We start from the raw sequence: 25,694 nt of genomic DNA on the forward strand, positions 1-25,694 counted from the left end.
CTTCATGCAATAGGCCGCGAGCGATTTTAATAGCAGCAACTATTGAAGATACATTTGAAATAAAATAGCAGAATAGACGGAGCCATCAGTTGGTTAAATACCTCAAAATGAAGACAGACGGTTGTCACTGAAAATGCTTTAACAAAAAACCCTTCACAGTCTATACACTTCACTCTCTCGCTGGTTCAGTTTCTATCTAATGAATAAGAGTATTGGCAGTCAAAATACTTCTGGAGCTCACTGCACCATAACAGCTACACTGTGAGTAAAGTTTTAAGGCACAATAGAGACATATTGTAAATGGACGCCTTAAAGAGAAACAGACTGTGGCCTTTATCTCTTTCTCTCGGCAGCTCACTCTTCATCAGTATATGCTGTATGTGAGCATATGGCGCAACTGCATAGTGCTTTATTCATTAGGCCATATGGCCATGGCACTCTCACTGCTCAGGGCGTAGGAGCGAATGTATGAGAAGAAACAACGTGTGTATGAATGTGTATGTACAGTATGCGTGAGAGTGTCTATACTGTTTGGAGAAAGAAGGACGAGCCTAGTTACGCGTGGATAGCGATTCCAACCTTTGAAAACCATGCCTGCTAATAACATAAGGTAGGTTAACACACAGAACCGTGCCACCGGCACACAGGCATTCATGCTTTAGAAACACACACACACACACATTCACATTCAAGCACAGAGCTGACCTGAGGGCATCGGCTCCATATTGCTGCACTACTAGACCTGGATCTGGGTAGTTCTTCTTGCGCTTGCTCATCTTCTGTCCATCGCTGCGGGATCGAGACAAGCAAAGGCATTAATGCACATACATACACACGCATGCATGCACAAAAGTGCATGTTAGAAAACCATGCACTTGGTATTCAAATTAGTCAAGTCCTTCCAGGTCAGCTGGCCTGTTAGCACAGCGCTGCATTTAGACCCCGCGGCTGAGGACAAGTAGCCCTATTGTAGAGCAGCTCTGAGGGCTAAATGTTACAGCACACATACAGTAACACACTGATCATGAGAAACAGCAGAAAAACAATAGGAGATGGATGGGAAGTTGAAGAAGGCAGAAGAAAAGGAACATAAAAATGGTAGTAAAGAGGAGGGCAAACAAGAAAAACTTATGTCTGCAGAAAATAGCTTAGAAATGTGCTTTAAAATCGACTGAAAGGATAAGGCGGTCAATTTCCTCACGGTCAACAAATCTGATTTGGACGAGAACCAAAAATGGATCCTGTTATTGAGTATTGCCTGTGTAGCCAAAGCCCGATTGGGAAATTGGAAAAGTATCGAGAGACATTGTTGGGTTTGACCTTTCCAAAGCATTTGTGGACAATAAGAAAAACATAGCCCAGCCATGAAGCCGTTTCACACCAAGCACCCATTTTCATCCACAAAATTTGCACAGAAATCTATAAAAACGTATTTTGTGGGTTCTTATGAATGTGTGCACAGTCACACCCCTCGGAACATTCGTGTGGGATAAAACTATTGGGACATATATATGGGGACATTTTTCGGGCTATTGGTGATTCGTAATAAGAATGGCCCTCAACAACCAATAATACAGATAAACACTAACACCTCAACAACCAAATAAAGGACAAGATATGGCTTGAGATCTCCCAGCAGCTGGGATACTATGAAGATGAGAATGTAGCTGATATGCACTTGCTAATGTTATATGTTGGTATGGTGGCTAGCTACAACAGCTAGCATTAGCATCACATTTGGGGTCTGATTAGCTTATGTATTGTGTAGTTAACATTAGCTCCTTAGACATTCTCTGTCTGGACAGATTTTTGTTGTGTGGAGCGGACACGGGCAATATTTATGAGGAAACTCATTGACGAAAATGGAACATGGCAACGCGGATAACTCGCACTAGAACCGGTGGGCATAGCGGTCATATTCCCGCGCCGCATTTTCGCATCGCACTGGTGAAGAATGGCTTTTAATCTTATACGGAAATTAATTTGCAAATTAAAGAAAGATGAGGAAGAGGGGTTTGTTAATAAGTCAATGGACTCACCTAGCGAGTACCAATCCATTAACAATGACATTCTTGAAGGGCGGTTTGCCAAACAGCGCTGTGGAAAGTACCAACAGGGTGTAGAACCTGCAGCAGGATAGAAAAAGATAATACACAAGGTCAGGGTAACAAGCAGGACGGAAACATTACAACTCACTCTAGAGCTGCAACATTTAATCGATTAGTTGTCAACTATTCCATTTATCTAATGTAATTCATGTCATTTTATGTCATTTTTTAAGAAAAAAAGTCAAAATTCTTTGATTCCAGCTACTTACTGCACATTTGTTCCTAATGAAGACAGATCACATATACAGTTTCACTCAAGACACTTCATATCATTTCCTGAAATCACTGGACACTATAATTATTAGCAATTTACCCAAGCAGCCGGGGTTTAATAGACATCGGGTGCTCCAGTGAGTACTATAAATGTGAATATTTTCTGGTTTCTTTACTCCTCTATGACAGTTAACTGAATATATTTGAGTTGTGGACAAAACAAGACATTTGAGGACGTCATCTTGGGCTTTGGGAAACACTATTCGACATTTTTCACCATTTCCTGACATTTTATCGACCAAACAACTAATCAATTAATTGCGAAAATAATCAACAGATTAATAGATAATGAAAATAATCGTTGCAGCCCTAATTTATTCCATCTATGAGGTAGGATTAAGGAAAAACTCATTTACTAATCTAATCCCTCCATTCTTATTCAGCCATTTGCCATCATTTGATACTTATCCATTCAATTCAAAACTAAAAATGATTAAGTGTTTTAGGAACACACTCATCTGACTGATTTTATCCGTGTCCATCCATTCATGCTCTACTCTCGTCACTTCCCTCAATGAACTCAGCAGGGAGGCTCTCAATGTCACTATCCCTCATCTGTCAACCTCTTTCCATCCATCCATTCAGCCACAGCCTACCATCCCCTCGTCTGGTCAATGCCTTCAGCGATGAAGTCTGCTGGGAAAGTCTCCTCAAACTCCTTCTTGTTTTCAAAGGGGTAGTGGGCCTGGGCGTAAGGCATGCTGCCGCTCTCAAACCAGCAGTCAAACACCTCGGTGATCCTCCGTAGCACGCCCTTACCACACCGCGACGGGATTGTCAGACTGTCAATGCTGGGAAGAGAAAGTGTTGACAGGAGGAAGGAAAGAAAGAGAAAGGTAGTACAATTGTTAAGACAAATGGCAGCAATAACAACTTGACCAGTCCAGTTTTACTTTAGGTTTTATTATTGCCATGGGGAGCGTTTGTACACTATGTGGATCCACGGGTCTATAGGCTCTCTGGCTGCAGTCCAAAACAAGGACTTTATAATCTTTCACCGCTGGGAACGAGGTTTAAGAAAAAAGCAGTGTTGCTAACATTGTGCTGACACCCACTAGAATAAACTCAGTTATTGCTTTGGGTCATAAGCTTCAGACACAAGGATATGGATTAATAAACTCCATATACCGACACACTCGGGTTAAGCCCATGAACAAAATCATTGTTTCTACAGGAAAGTTACATAAGCTGAGGAAAACAGATGAACTTGGCTGTAGAAGTTACAAAGTGTCAGCCCGTATGAAATGCCCAATAAATCTAGATTAAATTCATATGTATGGAAAGTTCCCTTAGTTGTATTCAAGGGAAATTAACACAAAAACAGCAAAACATTGACATCGTATAGAACCCCACATCCACCCACGCCACGCACAAAATACCACCACGCCCTGATCGTATACCACCCTCATATAATATATTCATTTTTGTTTGTTTAACTGGTGGAACTTGCAAAAAGCAATCATTCTAGCAGCACACATAGGGCCAGAGACGAGCTAGAGACTAGAGACCATCGTGCGATTGGATTACAACAGCACATATCACAGTCTTCGTCTGAACATTTACTTCTTCCGGAAATGTTTGACCTGTAAAATCATGGACTTTTGTTGTTGTCTCTGTTTTAATCGTGTTTATATTATGTTTATAGTTTACTGCCCCTTTGGGGACATTAAAGTTTTTTAAGTCTAAGTCATATTCAGTAAATCAAAGGAGCAGATTTAGAAAACTTTTAAATAATGTTTTCATTAATTATATTTATTCAAAAATAAAATGTTATGACGAAGAGTTCACTAATTATTTAAAAAAGAGCTTGCTAATAATAATAATAATAATAATAATAATAATAATAATAATAATAATCATCATAATCATCATAATCATCATAATCATCATAATAGCCTAGACTACCTGCCCATTTTCCACTTCTCTGCTCAAGCCCACCTGAACCAGCTGATGCTCAGCCCTGATCCAACAGTAAGGGCTGCCGAGTTGCATCAGGTGCGTTCAAAGATCGATGGATATGTCATTAACTGGTATTGCTGTGTCACTGATTTATTTTCCACTGCTTGGGGCCAATAAACTGATGAAGATGACAGCGATGCATACAGTAGATGGGCTACCGCAAAATGGATTGAGTGGATTGATTGAGTGTATATAAAATGAATATTTATAACGTAGGCAGCGACTGTCTTCTTGTAGTCATTCGCTAACTGCCTAAATATTTGGCACTCAGTGTGATGAACATCATTTTATTAGTAAGTATTACGTTTATCATTAGTAAAAAAAAAAAACAGTGCCGATCCGGCGACTGGTAGATGATTCTCAGTCATCAGCGATATTATTTACTGCTTTTGCAGGACGTGAACATAGCATCGATTACAGCAGCACCCTCGTTCTCGGGCCTATAAATTGCAGATTACACCTTTAGTAATCTGCTGTTGGCCACTAAAGCATCTCCGCTACAGCACTCTGCTGCTCCTAAGAGCTTTGCTACTGGGCCTATTGAGGAAGAAGAGAGTGTTGAGCAGAAATATTCCAAAAGAAGTGCACTGCTGAGTACATTTTGAGTACAATATATCATTTTTGTGGTGTGTTATTAAGATTTTGCTATAATGTTCACAATGCGGGCTGAGCCATTATCTCTGGGAGCTGGCCACTTCACACCTTATGATGTGATGTCACAGTCTGTCCATTTAGTTGTTAGAGATCCATATATCTTTTGTATTTAGTAAAGTTCACACTGCACACTTTTCAAATGCGGATTTGACACAGCTACAGATCAGTTATTCTTTAATTAGATATTATTTTAATCTTGAAGACCTGCACAGGAACCCTGTAAACACACAACCCAAACACAGGAGCAGGACGAAGGCGACCTCTTTCTCTCCCATCAATTAAAGATGGCCAACCCCATGGAAGTGATTAAAGGTAATTAGCGGATGAAGAGCGGAAGAGGAAAGTGATCTGCGTTCCACAGCACACGTCTGGTTCAGGCAGACAGGTCACATTAGAGAGGCAGAGGGCAGATTCATAGACCGTCAATCACATACAAGTACAGACACCCTATCGTAAACTTATCATCTCATGTCCACCCATGTCCACCCATGTCCACACACACACACACACACACACACACACACACACACACACACACACACACACACCACTGAGTACATGTTCATGTGGTTGGCGGATAATCTCGGTGTTCGATCAGTGACTCACCTCTCCCGATGCAGATCAGTTACTCTGAGTCCGGTCAGCTCCTCCAGTTCATCCATGGACCCGACACACACCACCTGACCAACAAGCACACACACACAGCACAGCTTGAGTGAGCAATGTCACACAACAGTATTCACAGTTACACATTTCCTGAAGACGGAAATTAACGATTATTAATGAAATTATAAATTGATTAATCAATTTGTTGATGTAAAAGAAAAATCCATTAAAGCAGCAGTGAGTAGAAATGGAGCAAATATGAAATAAAGTTATATTTATAGAACAGTCACTATATCCTGACAGTAGTGCATGAGACAGGTAATCTGAAAAAAAAAATCATGTGCCTCTGTGTCCTCCGGTGCTCCTAATGGCATCTGCAAGATTTCACAGACCGGAGGAAAACAACCAATCAGAGCCGAGCTGGAGCCTGCCGTCTCTGAGCAGCTGTCAATCACTCACAAACTCTGGTCAAACTAGGCAGCGCTGATCAAATATGAATCAATATTCTGTTACTGTAATGCCTATTTCTCTCAAATGTTTTCAGAAACATCTTGTAGTGCACTGTTTAGCTGTAAAATGAGAAAGTTTGTGACCCGGCAGCCATGTTGAGATCAGTTGAGGAAATACCAAGCACCGCCCACCAGCTGGAGCACAGCCAATAGGAACGCTCTCTCTCTGAAGTCTTTATGCTAAGCTAACAGGCTGCAGGTGGTAGTTTCATATTCACTGTACACGTAAGAGTAGTATTGATTTTTTCATCTAAATTTTGGCAAGAAAGTATATTTCCAAAAAATGTCAAACAATTCCTTTAAAAGGAACTGAAGCCAGTTGCGACCTAATTGGAAGTTAATTGTTTAAAACCTGTGAAGGACCATCAGTGCTAAACCTCATAATTCTGGTGTAAATTATCACAATACAACACAAATTAAAAGTAGGCCTACTTCAGCACACTTCCTGTAACTTTACCTTAGAAACTATCGTAAAGTGTGTTATCTGATCTCCTCAGAGAGTTAACCTGTAGGCTCTGCTCTAGTTTTACCACGGCACCAGGTAACATGGCCCAGATACGGCCTGATACAACCACCGTCAGATACAGAAGAAGAGTAAAAGAAAAAAGAATCCAGAAAACACAGAGAAAGAGAAAGAGAGAGAGAGAGAGAGAGAGAGAGAGAGAACAAAAAGAAACAGTACTGAGAGATAGAAATCATACTGCCACACACAGACCGACAGACACACTCGCTTACAGCTTTAGTTTTGGGTGTGTGATTTGCCGCTGAGGGGTGTGTGAAAGAGGCACCAGGGAGCGCAAATGTTCTGGAAACAGCCACAAAGCTATTTCCAGCAAGCAGGTCGCTGGCTGTCCCTCTTTCAGCCAGGGGACCAACGCTTCATTTTTCAAACGCTCAAACAACCCAATTCTGACATCTCTATTCAGTTCAGTCTACTTCACACAGCCGGCCGGGTTTTTGGCAACGAACATCCATAACCAGACGAACATTTATACAGTTTGGCTGGCTTCTCCGCTGTCTGCTTCTTTTTCCTCCTCCATTTATTCCCCCTCCCCCCTTTCCATCTCTCATTTTCCCCTTTTCTTGTGTATTTCACTTCCTCATTTTCTTAACTGGCTTTTCGTCATCCTCCCCTTATTTCCCTTCCTTTCCTCCCCCTAAACGCCGTTTGTCTTGAGGACCTTTGAAGTCGCCTTAACCGGCAGCATGAAGAGACACCAAACACGTTTTGGTTCGTGTTTATTTGCTGTTTACATTAATGAATCATTCATGTGTTGAGTTTACAGAAGGCGCTCTGTAATAGTGCCTGAGGGGAGCTGACTCTGACTTGCAGATCGGAGTCACGCTACACTCTCTGGTTTGACACCGTGGTCACCTCGCTCTCTGCCATGCCAGAAAGTCTCTCCTACACAAGCCTCCACGCACACACACAAAAAGAAGGTCCAGATATGCTAAATTATGTGTGTGTCAAAAAGAGGTCAGTAAGAAAAATGTTCACTCTGCCAATTTATAAGAAGAGTTGGATTTCTGTGCCCTCGCAGCCGACCAATATTCCTTTGGAGAGACATAAGACATTCCCCCCCCTCTCATTCCTACAGTAAATAAAAGTGAGACTTATGGAGGGTTCAACTTTTCAATTAGGCCCTCTCACGCTTAGCCCGGATTGATTTGTGAGTGCTGCCAACCCTGAGAAAAGAGCAACTGTCTTGGTATTTGGTCGAGACACAGACAAACCGTGTGATCTCTGCTGAGCACAAAGACACATTTGAAGCACCAAGTTCTCTATTAAAGCATAAAAAGTGTGTATTTGTGTTGTTTTCCTGACCTCCTCAAAGTCGTCGCTGACCCAGAGGGGGATCGGCGTGCCCCAGTAACGGTTCCTGGAAATCGCCCAGTCTCGTGCGTCTCTCAGCCAGTTCCCGAAACGCTTCTCACGCACGAACTCTGGAACCCTGCAGAGACAAACAGATTATGATGAGTTTCAGTTATTTATTTAGAATATAAAACATGATTTCAACCACTAGTAGGGCTGTGTATTGGCAAGAATCTGGCGATATGATACGTATCATGATACAGGGGAAACGATTCAATGTATTGCAAATCTGTAAGCAGGGCAATTTACTGTGTTTTTTAAAAAAAATGTTATCTAATTTTAGGAAAACTGTCATAGTATAAAGAACACACCAGAAATACACCATTTTAGAATAGGCGAAAATAACACATTTGTAATTTGTAAACACATTTGGTTTTTGCCCCAAATTTATGTGATTATCATAAAGTGGGCATGTCTGTAAAGGGGAGACTCGTGGGTACCCATAGAAACCATTTTCATTCACATATCTTGAGGTCAAAGGTCAAAGGTCAAAGGACCCCTTTGAAAATAGCCATGACAGTTTTTCCTCGCCAAAATTTAGCGTAACATTGGATCGTTAACAAACCTCCTTTTTTTTCAAATGTTTCAATGATTAACACATGTACTTTTAATGTAAATAAGGTGCCAAAGTGCATTAAAAAGCATAAAAATAGAGCTTGTTTATCAAAAAAATGTTCCCGGGGCAGGATCGCCCCATACCAAAACCACAGAGCCCTTCCACATAACTTATCCCAATTCAACACCTGCTTACCAGCAGTATATAACAAAAATTCACAATGATATAATTAATGAAATTAACACAACCTGGACTTGGATAAGCGGCATAATCAGATAAATAGGCATAGATAGATGGATTAACCAATTAAGAATGATTTTTCCATTTAAGGTTTTGCCAACATCTACACTTGCTCGTTATGAGTTGATGAGCTACTGTAGCTGGCAGTAACAGTGTTTGCTACATAGCTGAAACAAAAAAAAACTGAACAACCTCCTGCGCTCACAACCCACTGTCAGCACAGTCCCACTTATAGTTTATAAGTGGGTAATGTTTCCCAACAGCTAGCAATCGATACAAAACCATTTTGCAATGTTACTGCGTATGGCAAGCAAGAGAAAATATGTAAGACTTTTTAATACCATCTAAGGCCTTTTTCTTAAAATGCAATGCTTTTTAAGACCTACAGATACCCTGTTAATGTAAAGTGCAATCCAATTTCTCAGAGCAAGAGCAAGTATTATTTTCATGTCCATTATTATTCCTGTTGCACTGGCTTATTTTCCTCTTCTTCCTCATTTTAGCCCTAAAAATAAACTGCGCTGCTGTCTTTATGAAGCTGCAAAGGTTAACACTCCCTTCAAGGCATCTTCCTCCTCTGTACCCCTTTTCTGCTCTCCCCTTTTCCTATTTTGCCTCGACCGATTTCTAGCTTTTATCCACTATCTCACAATCTCTTCCTCTCATTTTTTCTGCCCCCTCTCCATCCCCCCCTTCTCTTTCTGTGCCGGGCCGTGTTGCTCAGGAGAACAGAGCAGGGGGGGTATAAATCGTCGTCAGGATCCACGCGCTAAGCAACGAGTTCATCAATTCCCATTTGTAGGAGGCATTTCTATTTAGGCCCCTAATATATCAATTTAATGATTTTTTTCGCTGCTGCTCACCAGCCCCCCTCCAACCCTCCTCCACCCCCCACTCTCTCTTCATGCTAAATGTAGAATTTAAAGTGTGCTGTCTTGTGCTCGAGACGCAGAGAAGAGCCATTTAACATGTACAGGCTTCTATTATAAGTCAGAGACGCTAGGGATGGATACAAGAGGGAGACGGAGGGACAGAGGTTGTGGTCAGGACCGATTGAGCGTGTGCATGATGGAAAAAAGGTAAGGAGGATGGGAAAATGAGAAAAACAGAGGGAAGAGAAAGAGAAACTGACAGACAACGTGCCATTGACTGAACCCCTCCTCCTGAACAGTGATCGTCCAATCATGGCTTAGTAACCGTCACTATGCACGGCAGGGCTGTCAAGCTTTGGATTTATCCACATGTTGAAGTGGCGTGCACGGGGCTGAAGTGAGACTGACACTCCTCCGTACATGAAGAGTTTGGTTGGTGGTTCCTTTTTTTCAACCCTCTCCAAACGTGTTAGTTTGTTTGTCTGCTCTAACGTTACCTGCATATGTTAAAGGTATAATATGCAAGAATTTCCTAACAAACAATGTACAGACTGATATAAATATATAAAAATAGTCCCTCTCAATTATCACTTCTTTCCCACTGGAAGTGTATAGTGGTGTCTGTATCTACAGAGACCCAGCCCTCTGCCTGTATTTTCTCTTTTCTTGTTATTTTGCTGTGTTCAGGAAGTTTCTGGCTGTCTGCAAACAGCCTTTGGGCCCCACTTGGGGATGTAACTCACAGCCAATAACAGCACGCAGGGTGTACAGCCTGTTCAGGTCGTCAAATACCGCCGCTTTGTTACATCCCTCGACAGTTTGATACTGAGGCACAAGTCCCCCTTTAGCTCTGTCTGATACAAAGTGGCCGTATTTCACGGATGAGAACGGGGTGCGTGTTCTAATGTGCATGTGCTCCAGACAGTGTCTGCCCTTGACCAAGAGCCGCGCTGAGTCGCAGTGGACAGAAGCTGTCCTTCCGCTGCATTCATTAAAAATCTGGAAACTCTGCACCTTCCTGCAGAGTTATGGGGAGTTGTGATGAGTTAGTTGTGTGTTTATTTGTGCTTTAGAAAATAACCGCTGTGAAACAATCCGAAAAAAATTGTTTAATTTCTCTTATTCACTGCTTTGTTCTCACGAACGCCGCCCCCTCACTTCATTCACTCTAAAGCTTGTTCGACCATCGCTGCTCTCTCTCTCCCTCACTCGTTGAGTGGAGGAGGAGGGGCCAACTATGAATGCCGTGTGTTAACAAACAGCAACCGACAACGGTTACATATTATACCACTGACGACAATTGTCATTTCATTCGACAGGATTGACAGTTGCCGGCTAGAAATGAGAAGCCTTCTATTGTCTGCCATTGTCTGAAATCAAGGACCTATTGTTTCAAAAATGACTAAGAATTTCAAAGTGATTCAGCAAACAGTCGAGTTTGAATCTAAGAGGCAGACAAAAGACAAAGAAAAGAAAAGTGGAGGAGAAACTGAGAAAAATGTCTGATTGCTGCCTAATCCAACCTGAGTCATTTCAGTACCAGTCACTCAACACCACATTTTCTTCTCACTTATGGTCAAGAATTACGTTCTGCTTTCTGCACCTTGAGCCTCAAAGGAGACCAGCTCCCCTTGCAAGCACTCATTAATTTGGTCCTTAATTTATTCAGACAGACAGACATCTGGAGAAATCAGTATGAACCTGCTCAATATATACTTAGCTTGAGTCTACCCACTGCACCATTAGAGGCAGGAGAGGAAAAATGAACAAATCACTTTGAGAATATGGTAACTAGCACTTTGCTTTCTGAAGGATTCTTTTAAGTCTCGCATCAGTGAACATGAACTTCATATAAAAGTACTGAGCTCTGCAAGGATTTTTACTTTTTTTAAGTTGCTGATGAGCTGGCAACCCCCACAGACCGACGGAGAGACAGACAGCCAATCTTCCTGAGGTTACAACTCAAGTATGAAAGTGGAGTCTAATCAGAAAGAAAGAAAAAAATCTTCTTTTAACAAAATCAAATAATTAAGGTTGGAGAATAAGCTTAATTAGAAAGCTGCATAAGAGCATCACCCTGCAGCCATGGGGAGGAAATAGGTGCGTATATACTTTATGTATAATTCCCTGCAGGCTCCACAAGTATAACTGCTACACCTATCATTCAAAATTGTAATGACTTTACAGTGATTATTTAGACATGCAGTCATAAATGCTTCATCATGTTCACTAATCTGTTAAATTTCTTTGCATTCTACTCTGAAACAATTCAATTAGAAATGTAATCAACAATTTTGATAATCGAGTAATTGTTTCAAGTCATTTTTTAAAGGTTCTCTATTTGATATTCAGAGCATTAATATAGCCAAAAACAACTATTGTCTAGGTAAAGATATAGAGGAGTAATGTCTACCTGAGTAGAGAATGAAGTCTCTCTCCCTCTGTGTGTGTTGTAATCAGAGCTTCTTCCTTGTCTGTTTACATCGCCGGGTGAGCGTGCCTCATTGTTTAGCTAACGGCCGCCGCTCTGCACTGCTGTCACACGGTGGTTACAGCTGATAATGCGCCGTTCCGACCGATGGTGCCGGTTCCACCCAGGAACAGGTTAATACCGTCAGCTCCGTCAGCATTGTTGTCCTTGTTTTCACTGTCAGCGCTGTTAGCATCGTTAGTTGCGAGCCGCCGGCTCAACCATCGCCATGTTGAGAGCCGTTGAGAGGTAAAAGAAATGCTCTAATTTCCAAATTCAATAGTTTAAGCTTCTGAAATGGAATATTTGCTGGTTTTCTATAAAAATAAATGGAATATCTTTGTGTTTTGGAGCTTTGATCAGCCAAAGGAAGTCACCTTGGGCTCTGAGAACCTGTGATCAGCATTTTTCAATATTTTCTGACATTTTATAGAAACGAAAAAAATAAACTGGCAGATAAATCCATAATGAAAATAATCATTAGTTGCCCCATTCTACTCAAAAATTAACACTACAACATACTGCAAATTACTTTAACATACATATATGGACATGGTCGTCCTGTATTACATACAACACGTGTACCCCTCAGATAAGGAATATACTGTAGCCTTTAAAGTAGTGTGTGCGTTTGTGCCGGTCTCTGTGTACATGTGTGTCTGTGCGTCTTCACCTTCCTAGCGGCTACTCATTCATCTCAGTTTGACAGTCCCATTACCAGAGGCAGCTACTGTGGCTCAGAAAAGAGCACTGGGAGCACCAGGGGTAATACCACTTAGCAAAGCCATCAAGCTGACGCTTACTTTTGATCCACGTTTTGCATTTACGATTAGCATCATGTTTTCTATAAAACATCAGTCCCATGTTCATCATAAAAAAAAATGCATTGATGAGGATTTTAACCCCATTTAATGAAAAATAGAGAAAAATCCTTGAAACAGCTACGATGCCCAGCAATACAAAGCTGTCTTGCAGAGACAAACAACTCGACGTGGTCATGCAGAATCGCGGTAATTGTTTTGGGACTGCTGTCTGTCTTGTTTTGATGTATTGTAGACCATTAGAAACTCATAGCTGCCAATTCACTGTTACTTAGCACCAAGGTAGTTACAGTATAAGCAGTCTCCGAAAACAGCTTACCAGTAGCATTTGCTGTTGTTGTCCAGTAGTTTCTCCACCATGTGCTCCACTCGAACAAACCAACTGGGGACAGCTTTGTAGATCAGGGGCGTGTCAGACCTAAAAGGCACATAAATACATCATATAAAACATAAAGCTGCAACATACTGGCTTAAAAGAGAGTTAAGAAAATATAATATTCCAAAGAATTTATAAAAATTAAATTTCTGAGACAAATCATAATTCATGGAGCAAGCCATTTGCTCTGGTTGGACTTACACGATTGTTAAGTAAGGGATAATATACAGCGAGCCGGTCATTGTTGTGAAATAAACCCCAACAGCGCGAAGCGGAGGGGTGGACCCCGGTGCAAAGCATTGTCCTAAAGGGGTTTATTTCACAATAATGACCCGCTAGCTGTACATTACCCCGCTTATTACATGGCTACTTACTTTAAAAAAAAAAATCAATAATTTGACACAAAAATGATCCTCCAGAGTCTGACATCAGAGCTGCGCCCATAGCAACGGTCCGTTATACATAGCAACGCTCTGCTATAAAGAAATAACAGACCGTAGAACGCTGTGATTGAGCAATCAGAATCGAGAATTCAACAAAGCCGTGTAATAATAGTTATGTACTTTTGTTATATTTTGTCCTGCTGGTGATCTGCTGTAATGACCACTGAATAAATAGGTGGCAGTGTTTTTAGCCACGCTAGCAGCATGGCTCTAGGAATGACAATGTCGCTTGGTCGGTCAGTCCACCACTTTGGTTCATACTGAAATATCTGAACAACAATTGGTCATTCATGATGCCCAGAGACTAAATATAGATATATAGATAAATATAGACTAACCCTTTTGATTTATCACCAAATACCTGCAGAAACAACGACATTCCACTCAGTCTCACAGATCAACGTATCCTCATACACCGGTTCATATGATATCTTACGAAAAGTTATTTTTGTTTTCCTACGAATGTCCAGCAACACGTGTCAAATTTCTGCTTGTTACATGCATACCGTCTTTCAAAATAAACTTCCGTCTTCAAAGGAAACCACTTGGTTAGGTTTAGGCAACAAAACTACTTAGTCAGGTTTAGGAAAAGATCGTGGTTTGGGTCAAAATAACTACGTAAGTGACGTAACTTTAGTGTGGAATTTACATGACGAATAAATCAACGTTGAATTCTGGTTTAACAAAAATTCAGTTGAAATATGTGTTCTGAACACATGGTCAGTAAGGGAAAATAAATGTGAAATCTAAATCTATATTCTAATAACCTGTTTGTCTCCTTGTTGCCTAATATGTAAGGGATAATGTACAGTGAGCCGGTCATTGTTGTGAAAGAAACCCAGACAGGGCGATGCCGCGTTGGGGTCTCTCATCACCCTAAAGAGGTTTCTTTCACAACATGTAATGTGAAATAAATCCCAACAGCGTGAAGCGGAGGGGTGGACCCCGGTGCAAAGCACTGTCCTAAAGCGGTTTATTTCACAATAATGACCCCCTAGCTGTACATTATCCCGCTTATTACACGGCTACTTGCTTAAGAAATCAATAATTTAACACAAAGACAGTCCACCAGGTGCCGAGTGGTTAATAACACGACTGTTTCATCTCTACGAGCCCTCGTCTCCTCGTGGCTCAGAGAGCACATCTCTGCATATTTACTGGGTTAATTAATCCTGCTCAGGTCAGCCTGCAGCTGCTCCAAGTGAGACAGTAATTTAGTCTGCTCAAAAAGTTTGTGTGTTTGTGTGTGTGGGTCTGCATGTGTCTGCTAGTTACAATGTAATAATGTGGGACCTTGAGGTTATGTGTGTGTGTGTGTGTGTGTGTGTGTGTTTGTGTGTGTCACCACGCTGACATTGGCTTTGTGAATTGATTCTGTACAGAGACCACAAAACCTCTAATGACGTCCTGGTCTGATGCTCCTGAGGGAGGCACGAGCACAGAAGAACCTCAAACCTTTTAAACACTAGACTGAACATTATGTCTTCTAACGCTAGATAAGGCTGCCTGTGTTGAAGTAGAAAATACAATATTTAATTTGTACAGGTTAACATCTGACCTCTAAGCCTGACTTCCAGCAGGTGGGGTTAATCTATAACCGTTGGGTCCACAGTGGAAGAGTGAAGCTGTTAGTCTTAAGTGAGTCGTAAGGAGCCAGTCAGGGGTAACATTAGTTTGTCTGTTTGTCTCACCTCCAGCAGAAGGGGTAACTATGTTTGAAACTGCTGGCATTGACGAGACGACCCTTCTCCTTCAGCCACTTGATGATGTGCTTGTCAGCATCCTATAAAACAAGGCAAAAACAACAGAAATGCTTTACAAAATGCAGCTTTAAAGATTAACAGCTGTGTTTCAAGGTCTCTGTGGTTAAAGTTCCCATGCGGTTGGGGGCGGTCAGAAGTGGGCAGTGTTGCACCTGCAACTACACCCATCTGTGATGTCATAGTGTGCATCACTGCTGCAATGTTAGTCAACGCACTGGAGGTCAATCAGCAAAAACAAGATTTTCAGCTTATGTAAAATTGTTTAAACATGAAAAACAAGCTGAAAATTTAGGGATGATACTAAAAATCAGATTATGAAAGTACATTTGCAACCCAAGCTCTTTGGCATCTCACTATTTTTCTGCTCACTTTCTATTAATAGAAGCACTTTCAAGCTGCCCTTGCCACAAGTGGACCCTGATTACTGGAACCTGCAGTTCTTCATGCAACAAATAAAATATATATATATTTTTTTTATCATGTATTTTTTCTTTGTCCATGGCTCATGATATTATTCACATAATATTAATATCATATTTAGTATGCATGTTGTCAACTATATTTTAAACCGCAGTGGGAAAAAAAATAATTGGATGACACCACACCATTTTATGCATCTCAAAAATGAACAGAATTTAACAGTGTTTAATTAAAAACACTATATAATATTGGTCTTAAATCATTTCAAAATAATTACTATTTTCTTGCCCTTGTTCTGTAAAACTCTTCAGATCAAGACAGTCTTGTGTATTCATAATGTGCAGTAAGGCAAGGCAAGGCAGCTTTATTTGTATAGCACATTTCAGCAACAGGGCAATTCAGAGTGCTTTACACAAACATTCAAGAACATTAAGACAAAGTGAAAAAGAACATTGAGACATAATTAAAACAGTTATAAAAACATTTAAGATTAGAAAATAAAAACAAGCTAAAAATAAAAAGCTAGGATAGAAGCTAAAATAGAGTATAACACACCAGAGTAAAAGCTCTAGTGCAGTATATAGGATCATTATCTGGGTTAATAAAAGGCAGCAGCAAACAGGAAAGTTTTAAGCTTCGTTTTATAAGAACTCAGAGTTGGAGTTGGTCCTGCAGGTTTCTGGGAACTTCTTCTAAATATTTGGTGCATAAAAACTGAACGATGCTTCTGCATGTTTAGTTGTGACTCTGGGGACACTAAGCAGACCTGATCCAGACGACCTGAGAGGTCTGGATGGTTCATAACACAGCAGAAGATCAGTACAACTACATCTGAACTTATTACTAGTATTAGTTAAAATATATTATATTGTATCTCATTGTATTATATAAACATTATTATTATTATTATTAGTAGTAGTATATTCAGTACAGACCAGTGGTTCCCCTGCACAAATAAGATGTTCACTCAGCAATAATTCAAGTTCAATCAATTTTTAGCATTTTTACTTTATTTCTTGTGTTTAAGATAGGTGCAAAGTGAAACCACACCATGGTGAAACTAATGGAAGTTTGTTGCTATGGCTAGAGTTAAGGCAACGCATTTGTCCTACCATTCCTTTATCACTAGGTAAACATTTTATATTTTTCATTTTACATTTCCTCATTCAGGTGAGAAAGCTCTGGGTCCTTGAATGCACTGTGGCTTTATGCTTCCCTTTAAGAGACACCAAGGTAAATTCACAGCTAAGGTCGCGGTCTGCTCACAGTCAGGAATGATAAATACAACCAAAGAGGTAGGGAGAAATTGTCTGTTTTGTCATCCAGCTCATTGTTTATGACAAACAATCTAATATGCAATCAGCCCTGTGCCTTATCACACACTATTTCATCTCCCTCTAACCAAGCTCCCAGTGCAATTCACAGGAAGCTCATAAATATGACTTCTAACCTAGGTGTTTGGCAGACTGTTGGTTGTGACCTCTTTGTAGAGAGAGAGAGGAGTTTTAGACTTTCTCAGCCAGGAGTAAATTTTGTTAAGTCCTGACCCAGGCTCATTAAAACATGAAAGAGCACCTGTGATGTGGAGATTCATTGGAAATTCGCCTGCAACCAAATGAGAGTATTTCACCACCTGGCCAATTTAGTATAAACAAGGGTAACTCCATATATTTACTAGATTACTCACACGTATGTGTGACTCTTTTTAGACTCTCTTTGTAACAAAGCGTAATTACACAGCAGAGTTTCTGGTTCCAATACAGTCAGTATCTCGTGTAATCATTTTAACTACCCCAGCTAAAGTACCAGACCCAGCCTGGCCAACGCTGGATTCACACAGCCGTTTTATTCCTCAGTGGCACATTCAGTATTTAGAATTTATATACGGGATAAAGCAAAAAGCAAAATACTAAAATAATTGTAATTTACTAGGTCAGACTCAGTAAAAACTGTAGGTTAGAATAATGGTAGGAGAAGGTAAAGAGACGGAGAGAGCAGATGGAGAAGTTATTACAGAAAGAGACGAAGTAGACCAGAAAGAAAAGACATCATCAAAGAGGACAACAGGTAACTCAGGAGAAAGGAAAAAGAGATCCATGCATGATTTTGTATGCACTCACTTCAATCTTTATTAAGTAAAAGTTGGTCAACATTAGTGTAAATGGTCAATAGTTGTGTCTTGTCAAAACATTTGGACTAACCAGTGGATTCTGTAAAGACCAGGCAAAACACTAATCATATCTGTTGAGGACAAAAGTGTTTTTTTGTAAAGGAGGTGGGAACCTAAAGTTGGATCAAGGAGGAAAGTGAGCAGATGTAGCAAAGGGAAGTGACAGAAACGGTGAGAGAGGTTTAACAGTGGGGTTGATTTGGCAGGAAAAAAGGGAAGGTGAATTCAGCAAGGGTGTTGTAGGAAAAGGGAATAACTAAGGAGACCTGAGGGCCGAAAAACGTGAACCAGGGGGGTACTGGAGGCGTCGGGGTAGAGCTGGTTAGGAAAGGAGAAGGACTGGAGGGTTGTTTTGAGAAAATTATGTAAAATTTAAAGTATGAAGGACTGGGAGGAAATGGGAGGCAAGCAGACATTGTAAGCAAAGACGTAAAGATAACGGGGTCAGGGTGTGGCAATAGGGTAAGAAGGGCTGCGTACCGTAGTGACTGAGTGTCTGTAGCTCGTTTGGTCTGATTTGTGATCTTATTTACTTATTTTTTTTATCTTTTAACTTCCTGATTTGAATCAAAACTCTGGGAAAGTCTTTCTTTGAGGGGGATGTTTGCCTGCAAGCAAGCAGCTCACTAGAGTAGGTATGCGTTTTCCCTCAATTTACTGAATCAAAATTTTGGCAATTTTAGAATAAAAGTTCTTTCCAAAGAACATGTGTTTTGACAACATTTTACATTTGATATCATATGATATAAAAAAAATGTTTTTGTTGAAAAAACACATTTCACAAACGCCGATTTTAAGATTATTTTGGCATCTGCACTGAAACTCAGGTGCCAAATCGGCATTGATATCGAAACATTTCAAACAATACTCAGTCCTTGGCGTGTGGAGGGTAAAGTAGGGGACGAATGGGTGAGATAGGGGAAGAATCTTTTTAACAAGTATGAGCTGATCTCTCCGTTCCACGATGCTCTGCTGGTCTTCTCTGTGGCTGCTTTGGACTCCTCTCATCCCGGATATTTAGGCATCTTTGGCAATTCCAAGCCTAGACTCCTCCCCTTCCAGCAGCTTCCTGTAGGTGGCGATCTCTGCGTCCAGCTTGAGCTTAATGTGCAGCAGTTCCTGGTAGTCTTGGAGATACTTGGTCATCTCCAGTTTGGTTTCGCAGAGCTGGATCTCCAACTGAGCGATGACACCCTCGAGGCTCCCCACTTTATCCATGTGGGACATCTCCATGTCCTCCAGCTGCTGCTCCATGGCTGAGTTGCGAGCCCGCATCCCGTCGATCTGGTTCTGCAGCTCTGTCACTTGGGTGTGGAAGGTCGTAATCTCGTCTTTCATGGTCTTCATTTGCTCCTCATTTTTGCCGGCGTGCTCCTTGAGGGTGTCGAACTTGCTCTTGTACCACTTCTCGGCTTCCTGGACGTTGCGGGCGGCGACAGATTCGATCTCTGCGCGCATGTTGCGCAGATAAGCAGCCAGGTCAGGCCGATCCCCATCCAGCTCTGCGGTAATCTTTGAGTCCTCGATCTGCTTCATGAGGTCAGCCACCTCTTCATCGTGCAGCTTCTTGAGGAACTCTATCTCGGCCACAAGTTGCTCTATACGCTTCTCCAGCTCGGCCTTCTGCAGCGTGGCGCCGTCGACGTCCTGGCGAAACTCCCTCAGTATCATCTCTGCCTCCTCTTTGAGTGCCATCTCCTCCTCCAGCTTTAGTCTCCACACTTCAACCTCTTCTTCAATGTAGCCTCGCTCGATATCAGCTGCTCCCTTCTCATTAGTCAGGGCCTCAATCAGCTCCCGCACCTCTTTAAACCTGAGCTCATATTCTTCTCCGATGCCTGCGGGGCCGCTCTTGTAGCGGCTCTGCAGCGCAGCCAGCTCAGCATGAAGAGCGGCGTTTCTCTGCTCTAGTGCCTGGACCTTCTCGATGTATCCTGCAAACTTGACATTGAGTTCCTGCATCTCCTCCTTCTCGTTGGCATGTTGCTGGTGTATCTCTGTGCCCAACTCGACGGCGGTGCTGCGATAACCGGCGCGCCCCCGGCTGTCATATGAGGATCCACGGCAGCGGGAAGGCGACGGGCTCTGAACCCTCACTCTGCCGCCGGAGCCGCTGACCTGCAGGCTCTTCTGGGTGTAAGACGCGGCCCTCATGTTGTGTAAAGTACTGGGTTTGTTTTTCAGTTTACAGAGGAACAGCTGCTCTCTCGGCTTCTCTTTGTGTAGCCCGCGTCGCAACTGACGCTCCCACAGATCACCTCCGAGTTTTTATGCGGCAATAAAGAATGTCTCGGACAGCCGTGAAACTCGCGCTCGGTTTGAACATATTTCAAATGTGGATTATGACAGACTTACAGAGAACTGTGGCTGCATGCTCTTTATTAGCTAACGCTGTACTGTTACCGGCCAGGACGGGTCGAGTCCACTCCCTGGCCTTTGCGCCAGGATGTGAAATAGTGAAGGGACCATGTATGACGGCTATTTTTCATTTTCTATCCACTTAGGATGGTAATGAAGTTGGGTGTGACATGGAGGGCACTCAGTGCACTGGTAAACAGTGACAAACTGCTTTGGCAGCAGGTTTTCCTACACAACTTTGTGAAACTGCTCTGACGCCGATTCCCTTAACTCTCTCCACATCAATGAACAAGTCATGCACCTTAAGTATAATTTTAAATTACATTTGAAAAACATGATGAATATTTCATATTCTTATCTCAGTTACCACCTAACATAATTATAAAAAAACATTAAACCTATGAGGAAATAGAAAGGGCACACTTCAGTGCAACTGTTCAGAATGAAAGAGGAAAAAAATCATTACAGAGAGATGTATTCTCCAGATATAAAAAGAGGAAACGGAGAGGAGAGTGGGTGCCCAGAAAGCATTTAAATTAAATGCTGAATTAAAGCAGCTATCAGTATCAGTTGAGGGTTTCATCCCATGTATCATACCAGTGGCTCTTACCAGGGGTGGAAGGCTGAAATGTCTGCTAACCCTGATCTACATGTAAATGTCTGATGTGTCACTCACTTTGACATACTGTCCCGCGAAGTCAGTGACCTCTGAAGTGAAGCAGCCCGAGGCGTCCACAGGGCAGATAGGAGTCTGGTCCCTCGTGATGATCTTGTATTCGGTGCACACCCTGTAATCATCCTGCAGAGAGAAGAATACACAGCGTAAGAGAGAGGCCATCTGTATTGTCCAATTCTATATTTATTACGAATGTAATTCACTGCAACAAAAATGCAAATTATAACTAAACTGATTGGTCGACTAATCGATTTGTTGATCGACAGAAAATTTATTGGCACAAATTTTGATAATCTATTAATTGTTAAAGTAATTTTTTAAAACAAAAATATGTACAAATACATACAGAGAATGAATGTAACAGAACTTTCTTTTATTATTCAGTTTGTCAGTTACAAAGAAAATAACTAACATATACTAACATAATAAATAATATTTCCTTATTCTCTTAGCTGTCCTAATTTGCTAAATTTTGAAACGGAAGCCTTACATACTGTACATATCGCTGTTTTACTTGTTGGATGTTCAACTGTGAAACGTTGCCAAATGGCTGACATTTTGCTCGCTCTACCGTTACACTCCCCACTAGCACCGCTCTGTTGTTATTTGCTGTCATCATGTGACAAACTACCTGCAATCAGTTCTTCTTCTGCTCTAAAACAGTAGTTGCCAGTGGCAACCATGACACATCCAGGGCGACAGCACAGTGAAGGCTACTGTTTTGGAGCGGTGAAGAAGAATTGATTTCCGGTTAAAGGAGTTAAATGTTTTTCTGGGTTAATAGATTATGGTATCGGATCGGTGCATAGACTGGCGTACTCACCAATACCTGATCCCGAATTTCGGGTAGCATCGGACGCATTTCGATACTGGTATCGGTATCGGAACAACTATTAATAATAGAATGAATACCTTTGGGTTTGAGACTGTTTGTTGTACAGAACAAGCAGTTTGCGATGGGCATTTTTCACCGTTTTCTGACATTTTATAGATCTCACAATCAGTTAATTGAGAACATAATTTTAAGATGAATTAAGAATGAAAATAATTGTGAGCAGCCCTAATTATTACAAAGCCATGTACTGTAGCCTATTATTAAATGTTAATTAAGTAACATTATCTTAATATCTTGATACAGTGACCCATTTATTTCAAGTTAATGTCCTTTGTTTCAATAATATTCTCCAAAAGATCAAACTGTATATGAAAATAATTAATTATCTAACCCCATGTGGCAGCCAGTTTCACTAGTTTAAAGATATGTTATGACTCCATATTAAATTCCGTGTTGAGCTGGATACTTTTTGCAGTGTTGAAAGAAGCACTAGTGGCATGTGACAGCTATGCATGAAAAATCGGAGTACGGTCCGGCTGTAAATGTATTTTGTATTCAAACACCCTGTCAAGATCCAAGATGGATGGCTCGCAGGGTCATTTCACATCCAGTCATAACAACATAAAATTTGAGAAATGTAGTTTGGCAGCGCATTTCTTCTCACTGTATATCTTCAGAGGAAATGCAGTTGTGTTTCCGATCTTCACCAACCAATCAAAGTGAATGTGATCACTAAATAAAAAAAAAAAAATGTTGATAGAAGTTCATTGAAGTGTTACCAAATAAAAAAAATCAAACATTTAAATGAAAGTGTACGTGGGGAGGTGAAGGGATTACTGTACAGCCCCGTAGGGACTGAGCTGCAGTGAAATAAGCAGAGTGTGCAGAGGAGGAAGCTAAGACAGAGAGAAAGACGAGTGTGTATCCACAGCTGGCTACAGCCACGGGGGCATCCATCTGCCCTTGACAAGGACATCTAACCTATTAGCAATGACCCAATACCTCTGATGGCACTGCAACACCAGCCTCTACACTGTAGGAACACCTTGATACTGTAGCATTCAATACAAATAATTCACAAGTCTCTTTAATAACCATACAAGTCAATGTGAAGTGAGTACACACAGAAACATGGTACCCATGAGAGTATTCTACATTTATTAAAAACATAAAATTATGTTAAGAAGGTGGAGGGTTATTAAAGACAAAACTCTTAATTAAAAGGCACGGTATGTACGGTTTTACACGTATAAACAGGTTGTAACCGTTTCCTCTATCAGCCTGTAGACTGCTTTTAATGTGAAGATAGTGGGCCGTTTTTTTTCGGCAAAATCCAACGGATGTGACATCATTCGCGCTTGTGAGTGCCTTTACTCTCTTCAGCTCTGCTACATGGCTAACAGGATCCAACGATATCTAACGTTTGGTTAGAAATGGAATGCGCTAATGCCAACAAACGACCAGCCTCCACCACAACTCAGACTCCAACACAAACTCCATGCAAGCACAAAAAAACAACAACAAAGTTATATCTAGTGAAGCCCGTTTTGTAAAAAAGGAATGTGACTGACATCGCTGGGAAAACTAGGATCAACATCGGCCGGGCCTTTGATTCATGGAGGGACCTTTGTTTGGTTTTGGAAATCAAAACAGACCCCGAGCTGGCAAAATTCCTATTGGAGAGGTAAGCTAACATTAATGCTAAGCATGTGAAATATATTGTGATATTGTGGTTTTAGCTGTCAATCACGTTCAGTCTCGTGTGTGTCGCTTCCCTGTTTTGACCGTTGCTCGCTCGCGTCTACGAGGTGCGAGCACAAGCAACAGGACGCTGACTGTCATTCCCTTAACGGCCACAGGTGTCACTATTAACAAGCAATTTCTGATTCTTACATCTAGCCCCTTTAAATGATTTCCCCAAACGGGGTCAGAGATCTCAAGACCAGTGGGTCTTAATTAGTCTTGATTAAATGTGCTGGCTTTCAGATCAAGTTTTAAACCACCAATTTTATCAATAATGAATACAAATGTTATTGTTATTAATCATTTGTTAGTGTCAAGAACAAATATTAGTTTAGTCCTTTTGTAAAGTGATATATAAACCAATGTCAGCATGTGTTGACTCCAGTATACAGGAGCTACATATTCGATGACTAAAGGCACTTAAAGCAGTGCAACTAGAGGAAACACATGCAAATGGGGAAAACATGTTGACCACTTTCACCACGACAAAAAAAAAAAAACCCTCCTCAAATTTCAGAAAACATAAGCGAATACAGAAATAGAATAAATCGGTAAAGGCGATGCTTCTAGGAGGGACATGAAAGACTAAACCGGTCTGGATGCACTCTTTTAATATAGGATGGCAGGGCGGCCATCCACACAGTTACGCTCGACAAAAGGTGACCTTGTTTTCCTCCAGAGTGTGCTCCATATGAGCGTCTACAGGACTGCATAAATAAGCTTACTAGAAGCAACATTTCAGAAGTACATTTCTCAACTTCATTCCAAATCACTCGAGGAAGTGAAGTACATTATAATTAAAAAGGAGGAGGGTGAGCCTGACAAGAGGCAGTTGGAGCGCCGTGACAGAAGGGAGCAGGATCAAGAGCTGCACACAGTAAACTCAGCCCCCACAGTTCACTGTAAACCTGTGCAATTCTAAACTTTGAAAAAGCTTGATGTAATATATTACTCTCTGTTAGTCTCTGCCTTGCCCTAATCTTTATAGTCTTGGTTGGTACGGGTCTTCATTGAGAGTCTTAACTACCAGGCTTATGTCTATCGCCTGACCCACACTGCCTGCGTGAGCAGCGTGTGGCGGCTCCCTCGCTGAACGGCTGCTGTTCGCACGCGTGTGTTGTCCACACAAACAGCGTTGCTTTCTTTCTACATAGAGTTTGCCTTTCATAATTTCCATTTCATTGCATTACAAATGTAATTTATTTTTATTTTAGACAGAAAAAGGTTGAGAAGTGTGTGCTCATTTGTAAATAATAATAATCCACTATAGAGTGCTGCAGGAATGAGTCCTGAAACCCAGAAATGAGTTACCATTTTTGCATGTCCGGTTCCCTCGTGTCGAAATAAATGTTTTTTTTTCAATGGGTTTCTAATTAGATGCCTGAAATAAGGTCTGTGGTTAAATGCTTAAGAGAATTTAACGTTTTGTTCTATGACATACCCCACTCGTGTATTTTGAAGCTTTTAAGTATCTTCAAAAAGGCGGTTGCTAACAAGTTAAATGACTACTCCTACTAAACGGCATCACGGCGAACACTCACGTGGGCTGTGTGGCCGCTCGAACCTGTCAACATGGTTCAACCAAAATAGAAAGCAAGAGATTCCGCGATGCACACGCGCTGCTCAAGCAGGAAGTGTGGCCCGGGCATAAGACTCTGATAAATTGTCAAAGTAAATCCAGACCATCCGTTATTCATTAATACTGGTATGGAAATTGATCACATTATTTTTTTAAAGACTTGTTAGTCGGTGTTACTTCACCACTTCTGTTAGCAGTTTTCATATTATGCTATCATACACTTGTGTACTTTTGGTAAACTACAGTAGTGGTGCTGACCACTGATAACACTAAAGGGTAATTTATATGGTCTAAGTGCTAAACAATTGCTAGCCTGTGCTTCTAATAATATTAACTTGAATATCTTTGGGTTTCTTTGGTCACAAAGAGAATTGTGATGGGCATTTTTTT

At 41.2% G+C, this 25,694-nt stretch overlaps 2 protein-coding genes across 2 annotated transcripts in view; both read right to left on the minus strand.

Moving 5' to 3' along the window:
- The window catches only part of iars1 (isoleucyl-tRNA synthetase 1), a 72,296-nt gene that overhangs the window by 29,264 nt on the left and 17,338 nt on the right, over positions 1-25,694 (minus strand). The window contains exons 11-18 of the mRNA XM_037770628.1: positions 21,148-21,270; positions 15,452-15,543; positions 13,261-13,359; positions 7,935-8,061; positions 5,601-5,674; positions 2,978-3,172; positions 2,040-2,126; positions 706-789 (exon numbers count right to left, since the gene is read on the minus strand). Coding sequence (XP_037626556.1) covers positions 706-789; positions 2,040-2,126; positions 2,978-3,172; positions 5,601-5,674; positions 7,935-8,061; positions 13,261-13,359; positions 15,452-15,543; positions 21,148-21,270 — 881 coding nt within the window. The remainder of the gene's footprint in view (positions 1-705; positions 790-2,039; positions 2,127-2,977; positions 3,173-5,600; positions 5,675-7,934; positions 8,062-13,260; positions 13,360-15,451; positions 15,544-21,147; positions 21,271-25,694) is intronic.
- LOC119488749 (vimentin-like) lies at positions 18,048-21,127 on the minus strand. The gene has a single exon (XM_037770639.1). It carries the CDS (start codon positions 20,265-20,267, stop codon positions 19,131-19,133), a length of 1,137 nt encoding a protein of 378 aa, XP_037626567.1. The 5' UTR covers positions 20,268-21,127; the 3' UTR covers positions 18,048-19,130.

This window comes from Sebastes umbrosus, chromosome 1 (genome assembly GCF_015220745.1).
Source record: "Sebastes umbrosus isolate fSebUmb1 chromosome 1, fSebUmb1.pri, whole genome shotgun sequence".
Lineage (NCBI taxonomy): Eukaryota > Metazoa > Chordata > Actinopteri > Perciformes > Sebastidae > Sebastes > Sebastes umbrosus.

Bases quoted from the DNA above. Each gene is read 5' to 3' on its own strand.
- LOC119488749 (XM_037770639.1), bottom strand. From the start codon at position 20,267: ATGAGGGCCGCGTCTTACACCCAGAAGAGCCTGCAGGTCAGCGGCTCC.